Source organism: Aphelocoma coerulescens, chromosome 3 (genome assembly GCF_041296385.1).
Source record: "Aphelocoma coerulescens isolate FSJ_1873_10779 chromosome 3, UR_Acoe_1.0, whole genome shotgun sequence".
In the NCBI taxonomy this organism is placed as follows: Eukaryota; Metazoa; Chordata; class Aves; order Passeriformes; family Corvidae; genus Aphelocoma; species Aphelocoma coerulescens.
The window spans coordinates 67,287,318-67,303,185 of record NC_091016.1 but is presented as its reverse complement, the minus strand read 5'-3'; the positions used below and the strand labels follow the sequence as shown (position 1 = coordinate 67,303,185).

The 15,868-nt window shown below is 37.2% G+C and overlaps 1 protein-coding gene across 1 annotated transcript in view; it reads left to right on the top strand.

Annotated features, from left to right (window-relative positions):
- Positions 1 to 15,645, top strand: part of WTAP (WT1 associated protein) — a 34,935-nt gene extending 19,290 nt beyond the window's left edge. The window contains exons 5-8 of the mRNA XM_069010697.1: positions 1,100 to 1,227; positions 7,532 to 7,710; positions 12,464 to 12,618; positions 14,420 to 15,645. Coding sequence (XP_068866798.1) covers positions 1,100 to 1,227; positions 7,532 to 7,710; positions 12,464 to 12,618; positions 14,420 to 15,003 — 1,046 coding nt within the window. The 3' untranslated portion in view covers positions 15,004 to 15,645. The remainder of the gene's footprint in view (positions 1 to 1,099; positions 1,228 to 7,531; positions 7,711 to 12,463; positions 12,619 to 14,419) is intronic.
- The last annotated feature ends 223 nt before the right edge of the window (positions 15,646 to 15,868 follow it).

The following is a 15,868-nucleotide window of genomic DNA, read 5'->3' as shown; positions in this document are numbered from 1 at the left end:
CAGCTAGAGATGGAGTGTTTTCCTGTTTTCCACTCACCTCTTCAGTCTAAATACTTAAAGTTGTAGTACCACTGAGTTTGAAGGGTGTTTTTTTGTCAGTCTGGATGGATACCCTCTCTTTTGCTGTTGTTACATCCTTGTAGTCCTGTCTCATGGTGTTTTGATTTTTGGAGAGACTGAAATACAGCAAATAGAAGCAGGTGATTCCATTCACATTTCAGACTGTCTAAACATAGATAAATAAGTTGTTTCAACATTCCCAGTTTCTTGATTTTGGAAACAACACAGGCCATAGTAGTCAGTGTTAATGAATTATCTGCGAAGAATTATTTAGAAATCATTGTCCTGAAGCAATTTGTGATGTTCAGGTTATATTTGCAGCTGATTATTCTCAAGGAATTGGAAAAAAATGAAAATCTAAATTATTCAAATTTTTCATTGTTTTATACATGACAAGTAACAGAGTGAATATATACAGTTAGTATTGGGTTGCTTGCATATGTTTTTGAGTAATTTGGAAATGTGCTGCCTTCTCTCATATTTCATATATAAGTTTTCATAAATGTTCATGGATCAGAAGTCTAGCTGTGAGAGAATGTTCTTGAATGTCTTGCTGTTTGCTCATGGAGTGTTGAGACCAGTTTGAGGATTTCCATAAACAGCACTGTTTTACAGATTGCAGATTGGTTTTTGCCAGAGTACAGACTTTCCTCCTCCCACACCCTGGCCTCAACTTTTCTTACACATACCTGGGCAGTTCCACCTTCCCAGGTTTCAGACTGCAGATTGTAATAACAGTTGGTTAAGCTAGCAGTTTAAAAGTTATTTCCTATACAAACATGGAAGCATCTTCAAAATTCTAGTAAGTCTTAGAGAAGGACCAGGAATATGGATTTAAAGCCACCTGTTGTCAAGTTTTTGTGATACTTAATGTTGTATTGGTTTTTTGTTTATGCTAGTTATGAACATGACTGCAAAAAGCATAGCTGTTTATGACTTCTGTTTATGAATTTGGTCTTCAGATTCTTTTAGCTGTCTTTTAAAAACTTCTTTGAGAGGGTACTATAAAACATGCTTTTTGTGTTGTTGCTTGTATTAGCTAATGATGTGACGGGGTTGAGAGAATCTGAAGAGAAGTTGAAACAGCAACAGCAAGAGTCTGCCCGAAGAGAAAACATTCTGGTAATGAGGCTGGCAACTAAGGAACAGGAGATGCAAGAGTGTACTGTAAGTATTTAGAAAGGATGAGTGTGATATTCCTGTTGCAGGAGTATCAGCTTTTGAGCCAGTACTATGTGCTATGTTTTTTGTGGATCTACAGCATCACATTTTCTGTGTTTAAAGAAATGGCAGGGTACTTTAGCTTTCATCGAGTTAGTAAAGATCACTTCTTAGAGTGTGGGGGTTTTCTAATCTTAGTTATTTATGTTGATTTTCAGCACATTTGTGGTTGGAAGGGCTTTTACTTCAAGCTAATTCTTGCATGTGCCGTGCTTACTCTCCTTTAGCATTTATCTACTGTGCATATCTACAAAAATGTTATTTCTGAGTATCATTAGAGTCAGGAAGAAATTAAAATTTAAGGATATGATTGAGTTTATTTGGTTTCATTTAGGGGGTTTTAGGCTGATATTTATATTGCCTTTGGATAACAAGGTATTTGTAAGCCTCTGCTTGGCTGGATAGGTGAAGTTGCTACTGACTTGTTCAAAGTTCTTTTGAAATTTGGCAGCTCTGCTTAATTTCTAATGTTCTAAATACATTTTTTGTTGATATTTGTTTCTCTCTCCTTTATTTCTGGCCATGTTCTGTGACTTTTTCATTTGTGTTTAGCCTTGGTTTCTTGAAGCTATCTCATTTTTGGATTACCTTAACATAATTTTCATTCTCCTTGAACCTGGCAGTTTCTGAGAGGATTGTAAAAAGCTTATTGCTAGTTTCAGTAATACACTCTTTAGAGTGTCTCTTAAGAAAAATACAAGCTCAGTGCAAAACTAATAACTAGTATTGTAACTTTCCTTTGCTTTTTTAAGTCTTCCTTTCTTTTTTGCCTGAAGGTTTTCTGAGCTGTCAGGTATAGTAGTGTGACTGAACTCTGTATACAGTGCTTTCATTGCTCTTAAGACCATAAGATCACTTTAGTTCACAGTAAGTAGTGCTTTAAACAGGGGGGAAAAAAAGAAAAAAGAGGGGATTAAGCTTGCTTTGCAGTGGCAAAAAAATGAAGCCCAGAATCACTGAGGTTGGAAGAGACTTGGAGTTTTAGTCCAGCCTGCCTGTTCACAACAGGGTTAGTTGGACCTGGTTACTCAGGGCTGTGCACTATTGGCTTTTAAGCATCTCCTAAAATGAACACTCCAGAATTCTTTGGAGACCTGTGCCAGTGCTGAACCACTGGCACAGCAGAATGTGTTTCCTTATGTTTAAGTGGAACTTGCTGTATTTCAGTTTGTGCCTATCACCTGTGCTTTCAAGTGAGCGCCACTGGCTTTGCCTCCTTTACTCCCTGTCAGGTATTTATGCACATTGATGACATCCCCAGAGCCTTCTCTTCTCCAGGTTGAGCAGCCCTAACACTCTCAGTCTCTGCTTGTGTGTCACATGCTCCAGCCCCTTAATCATCTTCACAGCCCTTCATTGGACTCACCCTGAAATGTCTGCATCTCTCTTGTACTGGGGAGTCCAGATCTGGACCCAGTACTCCACATATCTCACCAGTTCCAAGTGGAGTGGAAGGATCACCTCCCTGAGCATATAGCTAAATCAATAAATACTAAAAATAAATAAAAAGAAATGTATGTTTTTCACCAAAACCAAATTTGTGTGTATGATATTTACCTTTCTTCATCCCTTGAAGTTATAAACTTTTAAGTATTTAATGTTTTGAGTTTGACAGTATGAAGACTATAGGGGTTTTTGACTGCACTTTGTTAGATGTTTATAGCTGCATACTCTTTTCAGAACATCTGTGTAGAAGAATTTCTGAAGAGCGTTTATTTTCAGTATACTTTAAAAAAGAAAAAAGGGTACCAAAAAGAAACAAAAAACAGACATAGGCCCACACACTCGGGTGGCTCATACTTTCCTGCTCTTGACACAAGAATAACACCAAGGTTGTAATCTCCATAGTATATGGAGATAGGAAGATGCATCCTTGAAGAAGAGGTGTAAAAGCTATAACGGAGAAATTGTCACCGTTAAGTATTTTCAAGTTTAAAAATGCACATAGATTCAAGAAGGTCTAAAGGACTACTTGGCTTCGTATTGCTAGAGTATTTTTTCCGCTACAGTAACAGTAGAAAAATACATTACATTGGATAAGATGCAAAGCTAAGCTATAGGTTGCTAAATCATTTAATAAAAACTATTTACCATGGGCTGTTGTTTGACATGCCTAATTTTAACCCATAAAATAGTTTTTTCATATTTTTATTAGAGTTAACAATTTTTTATAATCCATATTACACGTAAAATATACCAGTAACACTTGTATGTAAGCCTTCAGTGTTTCCTGTCACATTTTAATTAGAAAGACTGAGCATCTATGGTGTTTAGTTTCATGAAAACTACAGATGTATTTTTGGGACATCTTATTCTTACAAACTTGCTATCAAATTTAAATGGTTAAGAACTTAATATCATACCATATTCAACTGCTAGTAGTTGGCAAAGACTGAGTTTTCTGATTACTTGTGTAGAACACCTTACTTGTTAAAATACACCTGCTCTGTTTTAAAATAAGGTGTGATGAGCTCTATCTTGGTGTTTTAATTTTCACCCTTTTTAAAAATAGTAGCTTTTTTGTTGTGTTTTCAGCTTATGAAAATCGCCAGTTGTCATCTTGAAAGTGTAGGTGTGCATGTTGGAGTAGCAGTAGCAGAATCATTGCCCTTATTCTGTATCAGTGCTGTTCTTGAAGAAACAAGATGGGAGTGGAGTGCATAGCTCCATTGTCTCTTGTGCTCTGTGCTGAGTCTAGCAGGAGAATATATGGATTTCTTCAGAGCCATCAGCTTAGTAAAAGTCTGTGACAGGTGCTGCAAAGTTACTCCACAGTTTTAGGGTGACTGAGGGCTACCTTGAAGTTCAGGTGTTTAATGTCTTGTGTGCCCTGTTGTCAGCAGTAGCCTTGAGCTACTTTCCTCCAGCAGGAACAACCACCTAAAAGAGGTTGCTGCTCTTAGGGAAGTGTGGGCAAGGTATTGGCTATGGTTTCTACATAAAGCTTTATTTCTGGCAGAGGTGGTGATAAAGTTAATGCTAATTCAGGGAAAGGCCTTAACCCCCTCCCAGGCTACTGCACAGTTACTGTAAGTCAATAAGTGGATAGACATTTGGAAATACTTGTTGCTCAAATATGTTTTTTATGAAACAGATAACAATGAGTGGAACTTTCTGTGGGTGCAATTGGACTGTAGCACGAGATAGTCATTACTCTTGTGGTTTAGGTTACTGCTCTGTTGTGCTTCTTCTCTTCTGAGTTGTGCATTTTATTCCTTCCTACTCCTTCTTTATAAGAAGGATATACAGTTGTTCTCACTTAAATTGCTTACGTTGTTTCTCAGGCACCTGTGATCTGTTTTGTAAATTCTACGTGTTTAGAGTCTGTTTCTTGTAGCTATCTTCGGATGATTTCAGCTGAAAGCTTGCAACTATTTCCAGGAATGTGGGAACTAGGGGATTGAAAATGTTACTGTCTGTCTTAAAAAAAAGAGATAAAAATCCACACAAATAAAACTTCACACAGCCTGATGTCCTCCAGATGGACTGCTTTCAGTGCTGTCCTGCCTTGGGTTGGAACAGAGAGAAAGCTGATATCAAGGTTTTTATTCTGTTCATGAAAATTAGCCCTGCTTGTCCATCTGATGGGCTTTTGAAAAATACCACCTTGTGTGTGCTTTCATGTTTGGGAATATGAAGTCAGTAGGTGTTTCAGGTACTGGAGTGGGCATTCCCTGGGGTCTGGCATTGGACATGACTATTCCTGTAGGTTCAGCTGTAGCCTGAAGTTGGTCCTGACTCCTGAGCAAACTCTCCTGCTCCCTAGCCCTTACCACCTGGAATATCAGTGGGAGGTGACTCATACCAGAAAGTGGTTAGAGGGAGCAAAAATGTGAGGTTTGGACTGGCTAAGCAGGAAGACAAACATAATCAGGAAATAGGCAGAAAAGGGAAGACATTTGGGCTTGCTTTGGGAAAAGGTCATATTGGGAGGAGGTTGCTAGGTCTTCATGGATGAAAAGCCTTACAGATGGAGTTAAAGCTGGAGAAAGCACTTGTGAAGGGATTGAGAAAATTGGAATTGGAAAAAGTGGAGGGAAATAATGGTCTTTTAAGTTTGGGGATGGAATGAGCAAGGGTTGTTAAGCTTAAGTAAATTTGTTCTACATGACTGCTTTAGGAATGATGGTTGAGCTGAAGTCCTGTGCAGGTGCCATCTGCTGGTCTCAGGAGTGTGAGCTGGAGAGATCCTAATGAGATTGGGATTGCACAGCATTGGTTAGGTCCCCTGGAGTGTTTAAATGCGTTTCTGGCATGACTGAGGAGCAGTGGCAGCAATTCTATGTACTAGTGATTCAAGGAATCTGTTACAGCTTTTAGATCTAAAGTGGAAGAGGGAGAAATCTGGGCCTTAGTAAGACAAGGAACATGGCATTATCCTCCCCTCCCCCCCCACCTTGTGATGCCTGTTTAAAAATGGATTGAGAACAGTGTTGCTGTATCGTGATTATATTTCTGAAATATATTGCCAGTGAAGTTGTCCATTTCACTGTATTAGCTGTAGCCATCACAAAGAATTGACAGGTTGCTGAAATACTTCAGCAGCAGAAGAATCAAAAAGTTGAGTGGCTAGAAAATATACATCAGTAACAATGAATAAAATTGATCTTTATTTGGTGAGCAGCGTATTGCGCATTCAGTGAGGCAAAGGACCCATGGGGTAAAATGCCCTCCAAGAAATGTTAGCATAACCTTAATCTGGACTTCTTGTTTCTAGGTAATGCTTGTATGTGGGTTCTTGAGTGCTTTATTTCTTGAAAATATTTATATGCAGTCCTTTATTCCCTTTATATTTCTTTCTGGATACATAAAAGTTTGTCTATTTAAAGTCTAAAGTATGATGATTTTAGGTTTTTTAAGTAGCTAAGTATTTTTATTTCAATAATACCAAATTAACGTGTCAAAGGAATTATTTCAGTTCTTCCAGTACCTTTGAAACCATTTACTTGAAATAAAGTCCAGGAATTTTTGCTGCTTAACAATATATAAATTAAAACACATTATACTCAATTTAGAAGTAACTGAGGTTGCTGCTGCACACTGAAGGTATGTAGGGCTTCTGTACTTTCTCTTCATCACTGTCATGTAAAGACTCCGTAACAGAGTAACTGCATGTACAGGAACATAGTTAAGCTGTCAGTGCTTCTGGCCATGCTGTTGGCCCATGTAAAAGCAAAGAGTGCAGGGAGACTCTTTCCCTTTAGGGTTTGTCAGTGAAACTCTGTTGCTCTCAAGTCTGGTTGCATGACTGTCTGCCCAGGAAGCAAACCTCCTGACTGTCAGTTAATGTCTTTTAATGTCAGGTAACTCCGTTCACCTCTTACGGATGAAGAAATGCGTATGATACGGGGAGCATAATAAATTGAATTTAGGAGTTAACACATTCTGTGCAGGCTGGTGCGATATTGGTGATTAGCAGGGTTCTAAACATGTATGCCTAGTACAATTCAAGATAATGTCTGTTGTGATGGGATGAGAATTTAAGAAACCTAAAGTTAATCCCATTTATAGACATTCAAGTTTTGACTAATAAATACTATATTTAAAAGAAAACCTCTCAGTTATTACTTCTGAAATTTTGATTATTGCAAGTGTCTGGGTTCTAAATACATAAAATTGTAACTCCTTTGGCTTGTGGTTATTGAAAGAGAATAAAATCTTTTAAATGCTGTCAATATTTCTAAATTTTGTTGTTTATAAAATACACGATTTTGCATCATAAGTGACTATTGCAGTTGCAGAAGACCTTAGAAGTTTATAAAAACCTTTTTATTACTTGTTTGTAAATATTTCTTGTCAGTTTTAGCTGTAATGTTCATTAATAACTTACGCTGAACTTAAGTGGGAATTAACTGTCTGTTTTAAGCAGATAATTCTTTCCATATGCTCTTTGTTCCCCAAAAAGAGTGCAGGAAGATACAAAAGAAAGGGAGCATTCTAATGCTCTAGATACTGTTCTGACAAATGTAAATTGACATGCAGAAAATGATCTGGGATCTGGAGAGGAATCTGCCTTGAAAGGTTAAGCATGGCAGGTGGTAGGATGGGGGCTTGGGTGAGCATGCACATGAACAGGGGTGCAAGGTGTGCACAAGTGATTTTTGTCCTGTGTTTTTGGGGTTACAGTGTGAAAGAAGGCAAGCTATCTTGATGTTAACTTTGGAGTGACTATTCTTATTTGTATCAAAATTACTTACAATTTTTCTTTAATATTGTATTAATAACAGCCTTTTTTTCTTATTTTATGCAGAATCAGATTCAGTACCTCAAGCAAGTTCAGCAGCCTAGTGTTGCCCAACTGCGATCAACAATGGTGGACCCAGCCATCAACTTGTTTTTCCTAAAAATGAAAGGTGAACTGGAACAGACTAAAGACAAACTGGAACAAGCCCAAAATGAACTGAGTGCCTGGAAATTTACGCCTGATAGGTAAACAAAACAAATACTCCCCAGTCAAGACTTCCCTGACAGTCCCACTACGAGAATGCTATGGTGGGACAGCCAAGTACTCGTTTCCACACCAAGACTCAGACGTTTTGAGGCAAAAGCCACATTCTTATACTGTCCAGCTTGTAATGCTTAATGTAAAACTTACCAGATGAACCTTGTGTTTCAGCTTTTTTCTCCCCCTTTGCTTCAGAGGCCTGACAGCGTCGGACTATTCTGAAGAAATGGCCATCTTCGAAAAAAAAATCTTTTCTAGAACATGTAGACATTTGCAAAATTGTTCTATTTGAAGAAAATAGAGGGAGAAACAGAAGTCTTAAGTCTGTGGCACACTGTGTCTACAGACAGTTTGGAGGAGAGAGAACCTAGAGCTTATAAATCATGAATTGAACATGTAAAATTCCCGTAAAATGTAGAAGTGGAATATGCTTCGCTCTTAACCTTGAGCCTAGTGACTTAGAGACACTGTAAGTCAGTTTTGCCAATAAGACTGTGGACTTCCTGCTTGTTCACTGAACTGCTGGGTCAAAACTTGATGAGGTGAATTTTGCATTAAAGAGTTTACTTGCTAACCAGTTTTGAATAGCCACGAGAGTGCTATTTGGTATCACAACAGTGGTAGTGTACACATTTGACTGTCTAGCCTTTGGGCTCTCTAGCACTTGATGCAGCCTTAAGTCACTGTTGCTAAATAATGAACTGTTTTCTGGATGGTTGGTAATACTGTGGACGCCTCAAAATTAGGACTGTACGAAAATGTACGTTCCATCTAAAAGCAGGTTTAAAATTGTTTGAAGCAATATATATTTGATCACAACTAGCATGTATAAGAAAAACTGGTTGTGATAAGAATTTCACTGCATGTTTTCATGCAGAAAGGGGAATTTTTCGATCTTCATACTAAGAACTGATCTCAAATGCTCAATACAGAAGGCACATGATGGCAACTGTCTTCAGTGTTGGTGGGGTGTTTTTTATTCCGTTGTATGCCTGGATTTTTTTGTATTGTGCTTCTTTATAAAATGTGCCTTGAAATAGTTGTAATATATAGTTCAAGGAACACTTCTGGTTATACTGTTGTATTGTGAAACTCCTGGGATGAACGAGAACTGAACAGGTTGTCATTTCTGCATTGTCTCGTTCGCTGAAAACAAAGTCAGTATTTTAACAAACCAAAAAAGCCTTAAATGCATGCGTTTTTGTTGGTGGAATCAGTGAAGGAGTTTTTGCTACTCTATTGATGCCTCTGTTCTGTTGTCCCAAGTTACTTGTAAGAGTAGCAATCTGGGACAGTTGGGAGTGCACGTCTGAGGTCTGTAAAGCAAAATGTAGATTTGGTGTAGCATTTGTGTGTTTGTTTTTTCCCGTAGCAAATAGAGTTCTATTTAGTAATCTGAGGTTTTGATTTTTTCAAAACAGTTGGGCAACGTTTTATGACTCAGTCTGACCCTAAAAAATTAATTTTTAAATTGAAAAAGACACATTCAGCTGTCACAGAAGGTGATGTATTCTAACTGTTTTGATGACTTTTATTAAGATGCCATTACATAATTTTGACTTGGAAGTATCTTTAACTGTTTGTGCTTCAGATGATTAATATGGGATCAAAGAGTAGTATACTTATGCAGGTTTATTTTTTTTTGCATGAGTAATGACTTAACAGCAAAAGAAAAATCCACAGAAAAATTTTACCTTTTTAAAAGTGATACATCCGGAATGATTTTGCTATAGCAGTATCTAAGATTTTAATGATCTAGCATCAAAACAGAGGTAAGACTTACATTAATAAATTGTCAATGTGTTACCAAGCCATTTGTAAAGCTCACTATGTGTTGAAAGAGACATGCCATGCAGATTGCTTGTTTCTAACTTGGAGTTGAGAAAATTATTTAATACGTTTAGATACAGGTTGGTTGTTTTCTAAAGTCCTCAGGCTCTAAATGTGTGTGCAACCGAGGAGAGACAAGTAACTTGCGACTGACTTCCTTTCAAACTCAAGTGTCAAAACGTTATTTCTGTAGCATCGTACATAATTTGCATCATATAATTTTAAGTCAGTGGTGTGAATGTGCATAATTCATACATGCAGTGGCTGGAATATAGAAAGTTAGAGTTATTGCCTGGTAAATAATTGAGGCTGTCTTTGTTAACTGGGTTAAGATTTTACTGGTTTTTATTTCTTGAAAGGTAAAGAAATTGGCTCATGTAAAATATTTGTAGTTTTTTCTCATTCTTTGCATCTTGCACCCCCCTTCTTAATAGCATTAATTGCCCATCCTTGTATGCAACTACTCATTTCGTGGCATCTGGCTTAGTTTTTGAAAGAGTCAGTGGTCCTATTCACATCCTAAACTGAAGTTCTTGGGGTGGATAACAAGTTAACTGCAGCCCTAAGCAGAGTTAGTTCTGCACCTTAATGTAGATAAGGCTGTGCAGCATAAACATTGCTGATGTCTGGAGGGGGAAATAAAAGGGCATGTAATCAAAGGAATGGCTATGCTAAGCCATTTTAACCATCATTAAGCAGAGTATAAACTTGGAATAAAAATTAGTTAAAATGTCATTTTGCAGTAAGCCTAGTACAACAAACTCTAGTCTTCTGAAATTTAACCACTTACATTCTTACAGGTTTTGTTGCCTGTATGTTCAAGAGGATTTGTGAAAACAATGCTGAACTTAGTTTTACAGTTAATAGGAATTATTTTAATAGTTATTGGATTTGATGTTCTTGAATGTGTTGTCTTTTTTGTAAAGTGTAAGGGTTACTCTTACTAGCTCAGAACATCTGGAAAATTTTTGATGGGAAGAAATAGCATTATAGGTAACTATGCAAATTTCTATACAGGTAATAAATATTTTACATTTTGGCAGGAATTAACTTGAAGATATTAATGGGATTCTAAAATTGTCCCAATTCCAAGGTAACTGGTACTTGCTGATTCTGCAATTGATGTTGGTTTGTGAAGAGAAAAGCATTAAATGACTTAAGCATTGTAAACTTTTTCTACTTGTAGTGATGATGAATACAGTAACAGGAATTTGCAAATGGCTAAAAATCATGTCTGCCTAATAACTTTTGGGATCTGTCACATTGGTTATCTCCAAAGTGATCCTGCTTTACACAGAATGAACATCTCTAAGGAAACTTGCATCTTAAATGTGCGACTTGGACTGTATTAGGTCAGCACAATTTAAACTTCAAGGACCTGGCATTGGACATCACATCAAGAAAGAAAACAGGCTGCTGCCTTTAGCAGAGTTTCAGGCCTCCAGGACTTTACACAGCCAGATTCCTTCTGGAGCAGCCCATCTGAAAGATTTGGGAAAGTCAGTTGAAAAATGTTAAATGGGGCAGAGTTGGCAGAACTTAAAAGTTGTCTAAGGCTTGAGTGCTCAGAAGGTAGTTAAGGAAATTGCTGGTTTAGATTCTTCTGGTTGGGTATTTTGGTTGCAGGAGAGAACTGTGGCTGTGATTGTAGCAGAAATGTCCTGTTCTACTTTTTTAATCCTCAATTTTTTTTTTCCAGTATTTGTCACTTGTTTAAAAGCATACAAAAAATTAAATGACCGTCTTGGTCTTGAAAAGTAATGCAAGTCTTGCTATTGAATTCACAATAAAACTGTTCAAGTTTGGGGGTTTTGGCAGAGCTTACACTTCTATAGAAAAGATGACTGCTTCATTGTGGTGCTGAGCCTATTAAAAGGAGAACTGTTTGGGGATGCTATCCTGACTTGGCAGACTAAGAGTCCTAGAGGACTTCAATTTTTCTTTTGTGGAGTCAGCTGTATTGCCTATATATTAATTTGCATACTACTTCCTATAATGCTTTACAATGAGATTTTTATCATGAAGATTAAAGATGTGTAATGTTACCAATTTAGTAAAGAAAATCCTATCAGTTCAAAGTAAGTTTTCCTACCTGTTCCACATTTCCTCCAGAAACTGAACAGCCTAATGATCATTACTTGTGATCTGAAATACGTAATTTTAAAGGAAAGTAGATAGATAATATATCCCTTCCTTGATGTCCTTCCAGCGTTTAGCTACATTTTCATTCCTCCTCACCATACAAGATGTACTTAAGAAATGCTGACCATAGAAATCATGAAGCAGACACTGCATGTGACTGTCAAACATATAAGTGGAGTTGAAAAACAGACATCTCATTTTTTAAACAAGAGTACCTGGACAGCATTCAAATGAATGTTTAAACCTCTTAAAGAAAAATGGATGTCAGTATGAAAAATGAACATGAGATTTATTATTTCCCCCAAGCAACTTCCTTTTCTTCATTCAAATTCAATCATTATATTTCACTAATACAGCAAATGGGGAATGATTTCGCTTCTAATTTGCTGTGCAGTCCTTGATCTTTTGAATTGCAAAGCACATCTTTAATCAAATATTTAACTCCTTTAAGAATTAGTACATGCAAGGTTGTGCATACTGATAATCCAGATGTTGGTATCAGAAAAAGTACAATATGCTTATTCATATTTTCAGTAACAAAACTTGCCTTCCACTTTGTGGGACAGCGACTGAAGATCAACTGGCGATGGAACAGCATGTGGTAACTATAGGGAGACTTTCTGCTATGACAATTATGTTGAGGCATAATGTTCCTTGAATTGTGACATGCAGAAATTGCATCTCCTTTTTGTCTGTAATTGTGATTGAGGAAGATAACTGAAGGTTTTGTATTTGTTTTGTGATAGATGGCTCTTTCCTTTGCAGCCAAACAGGGAAAAAGTTAATGGCGAAGTGTCGAATGCTTATCCAGGAGAATCAAGAGCTTGGAAGGCAGCTGTCCCAAGGACGTATTGCACAGCTTGAGGCAGAATTGGCTTTACAGAAGAAATATAGTGAGGAACTTAAAAGCAGTCAGGATGGTAAGGGATTTTTTTAACAAAAATAGAAATTGCCTTGCACTTCTGCAAGTTTAATTTTGTGATGATACACATAATACAAAACCATCTTTGCCAGTATGAAAGGGTAATATTGAGGAAAATATGACAACAGTATTAACCGGTAGTCTTAGTTAAACAAATAGAATCCTTAACTTTGGGGGAGCTGGTGGGATTCGCAGCTCCAGTAATGTGGTGTTTGAAATCAAGATTTTTGTACTGTAAGTCTTGCTATTTAATAGGGAATGTTTAGACTCCAAGCATTACTGGTGAATTGGCAAGATGAAGGCTGTTAACATTACATAAAGCCTAGGCATGCACTGAGAACAGAAAGCTTCTTGTTAACTCTGACTCATTTGGAGTTTATTTTAAAAAATTGGCAACTTTTAACAACGCCTAAGAATATGAAAAACTGTTGGGTTTTTTTTTTCCTTTGGTAACTCAGATGAATGAAAATGTCTCATGTTTACAGTCTGAATTTTGTGACACTCTAAACCTAAATTGAATTGGTCTAAAAACTCTGACCTCTTGCATAATTCAAATGGAGGGGAAAATGCAAGTTTAAAAGTCTTCAGTCTCAAATTCTGTGTAATGTCAGTGGCTATTCATACAATGTTAGGGTAGGTTATCTGAAGTTTGGGGATATAACCTATCTAGACATCACATAGACCTGAATATCTTTTTGTTTGTTTTACATGTGAAGTTTGTAAGATACCAGAAGCTTGATATGGCATCACATCTGACATGTCCTGCATTTTTAAGGATAGATCATATTTTCATCTCTTTGAGAAAGTAACAGTATAAAATAGCTAGAACTCTCAAGGTAGATGACTGTATAATGTCATTTTGTGGGAATAGTAACTACTGTTTTGGTAATGCTCTTCAGCAGAATTCACCAAGTACGTAATTGAAGCAAGTGTAGACATTCTTTAGAGACTGCTGCTTTTATGTAGTAATTTCCAGCACTGAATTGCTTCTTCCCCATATATGAATCAAGATAACAATATTCCTGCGATAACAGTTTTCCTAATGATTGTTTTCCATAGCAGCAAGAACACTTTTTTTATTTTTACAATATTAAGCAGTTTGCATTTTATTTGCTCTGTCATACTGATGGTGCAGTTGAAGACTGAGTCAGTGTTTCTTATACTGTTTTGAGATCAAATTTGTTTTGTTCCAGAATGCAGTCCTAATTGTAAAAACCTTTTTCTGATACATAAATATTAAAACACCCTGTGAAGGTCGTTAACACTCTTGTTGGTAAGGTCTTTTCGTGTCCTCTCTTGAAGGATTTAAAGGATTAAGTACAGTAAGAATTGAAACCTCCTCAAAATATGATAAAAAAAATAATACCTTTTTTTTGGCTACTGAATAGGGTTTGATAGTAACTCAGATGTGTTACGTATGGATGTGGTTCATGGTCACTTTTACAGTATTTCTGCTAGAGATTTATACTTGAGCAAAAGACACATTAGGATTTACTTGGAAAATATTAATTATTGTAGTTGAGCTTTTTTTCTAAATACCTTCCATTCTTGCCCAGCAATTAAATTTTTCTCACATATTTTGAATAGCAATATAGAAAACAGGTAGATACCACAGTTTTTAAGCGTTTTCTCCTTCAGAGGCAGAGTACCAAAACCAGTGCATACCTGATGGCTGAGAAATAGTTCACTGAAAAATTTCAGCATAAAACATTGAGTTACGGGATTTTAATTTCTTGTCTGAGATTCAAGCTATATATGGGCTACTAAGTGTTTGCAACAAATGTGTTTTCTTTACATAGAATTGAATGACTTCATCATCCAGCTTGATGAGGAGGTAGAGGGTATGCAGAGTACCATTCTAGTTCTTCAGCAGCAATTGAAGGAGACTCGCCAGCAGTTGGCACAGTACCAGCAGCAGCAGTCCCAGGCCTCCAACCCAGGTACCAGCAGGACTCCATCCTCTGAGCCCACAGAGCAGGGAGAGGCTGTGGGCAAAGACTGCAGCCGCCTGGCAAACGGACCAAGCAATGGCAGCTCCTCCCATCAGCGGACGTCTGGGCCTGGATTTTATAGGGAGGGTAGCGGCACAGAAGATGACTTCCCAGCTTCTCCAGGGAATGGTAATAAGCTGTCCAACCACTCTGAAGATAGAACTGGTAGAGGAAGTGGTAGCTACATAAACCAGCTCAGTACTGGGTATGAAAGTGTAGACTCTCCCACTGGCAGTGAAAACTCTCTCACTCACCACTCAAATGACACAGACTCCAATCATGATCCTCAAGAGGAGAAAACAGTGAGCATGAAAGGTAACAGAACTGTGGGTTCTCGTCATGTCCAGAATGGTTTGGACTCCAGTGTAAATGTGCAGGGTTCAGTTTTGTAACATTTTTCTGCAAAATTTTTATACAGTGTCATTGAAATTGGGAGAGGATACTGTCCAGAAGCCGTTTAAATTAGTGCATACTTGTCACAATTTTGCCTTTTTGTGGGTTTCTTTTTGCTTCAATACCTCTGCCACTTTGGAAATTTTAACAGTTAATTACGTTGAATGTTGCTAAAAGGACGTTTGTGTAGCTCAAGTTATTTTTATATGAGTTAATGTGAAGTTGAAATGGAAATTATTTCCATAAAGTATAACATAAATGATGTCTGTACAAATCTGTGTATATCTAGAACCTGTGCTGTGTAAGGGCATTCTTACTCATACTGTTATACTTAACACCACCTTCAAGATTTGTCATAATAGCTGTGGGTTTATGACTGCCAAGTTTGCCCAGTACAGTAGTTTTATCACTAAAAAGATGGACTTACTGAGGGAGTCCTCTAGTAGTTTCAGTGTTAATTACAGTTTTTCCCACCATACATCTGTGCATTTTCTCCTTAGGTGACCGAATGTTTATGAATTGTGTGCATAGTTACTCAGTTTTTAAGAACTGTTGTATCCTGTTGATGCATATTGCTCTGTGACTCCAATATTATCTTACCTGTACTGACCAAACCTAAATAAAAACTTTTAATAATGTAATTTCTTCATTGTTCTGCATTGGCTTTACATGGCTTATTTGTATGCAGTGTATTTGTAGTACTTGCTTTTGAATTGAATTTGTTTCTGTGTCAATCCTATCTGATACAGCATATGCCAAACACTTGAAGTTATAGGTGTATACTAGTACTAATTTCAGGACAGCCTCATGGTGCTTATTGCACAGGTTTTGTTGTTACTGACAGAAAATGGAGGTGGGAGGAGG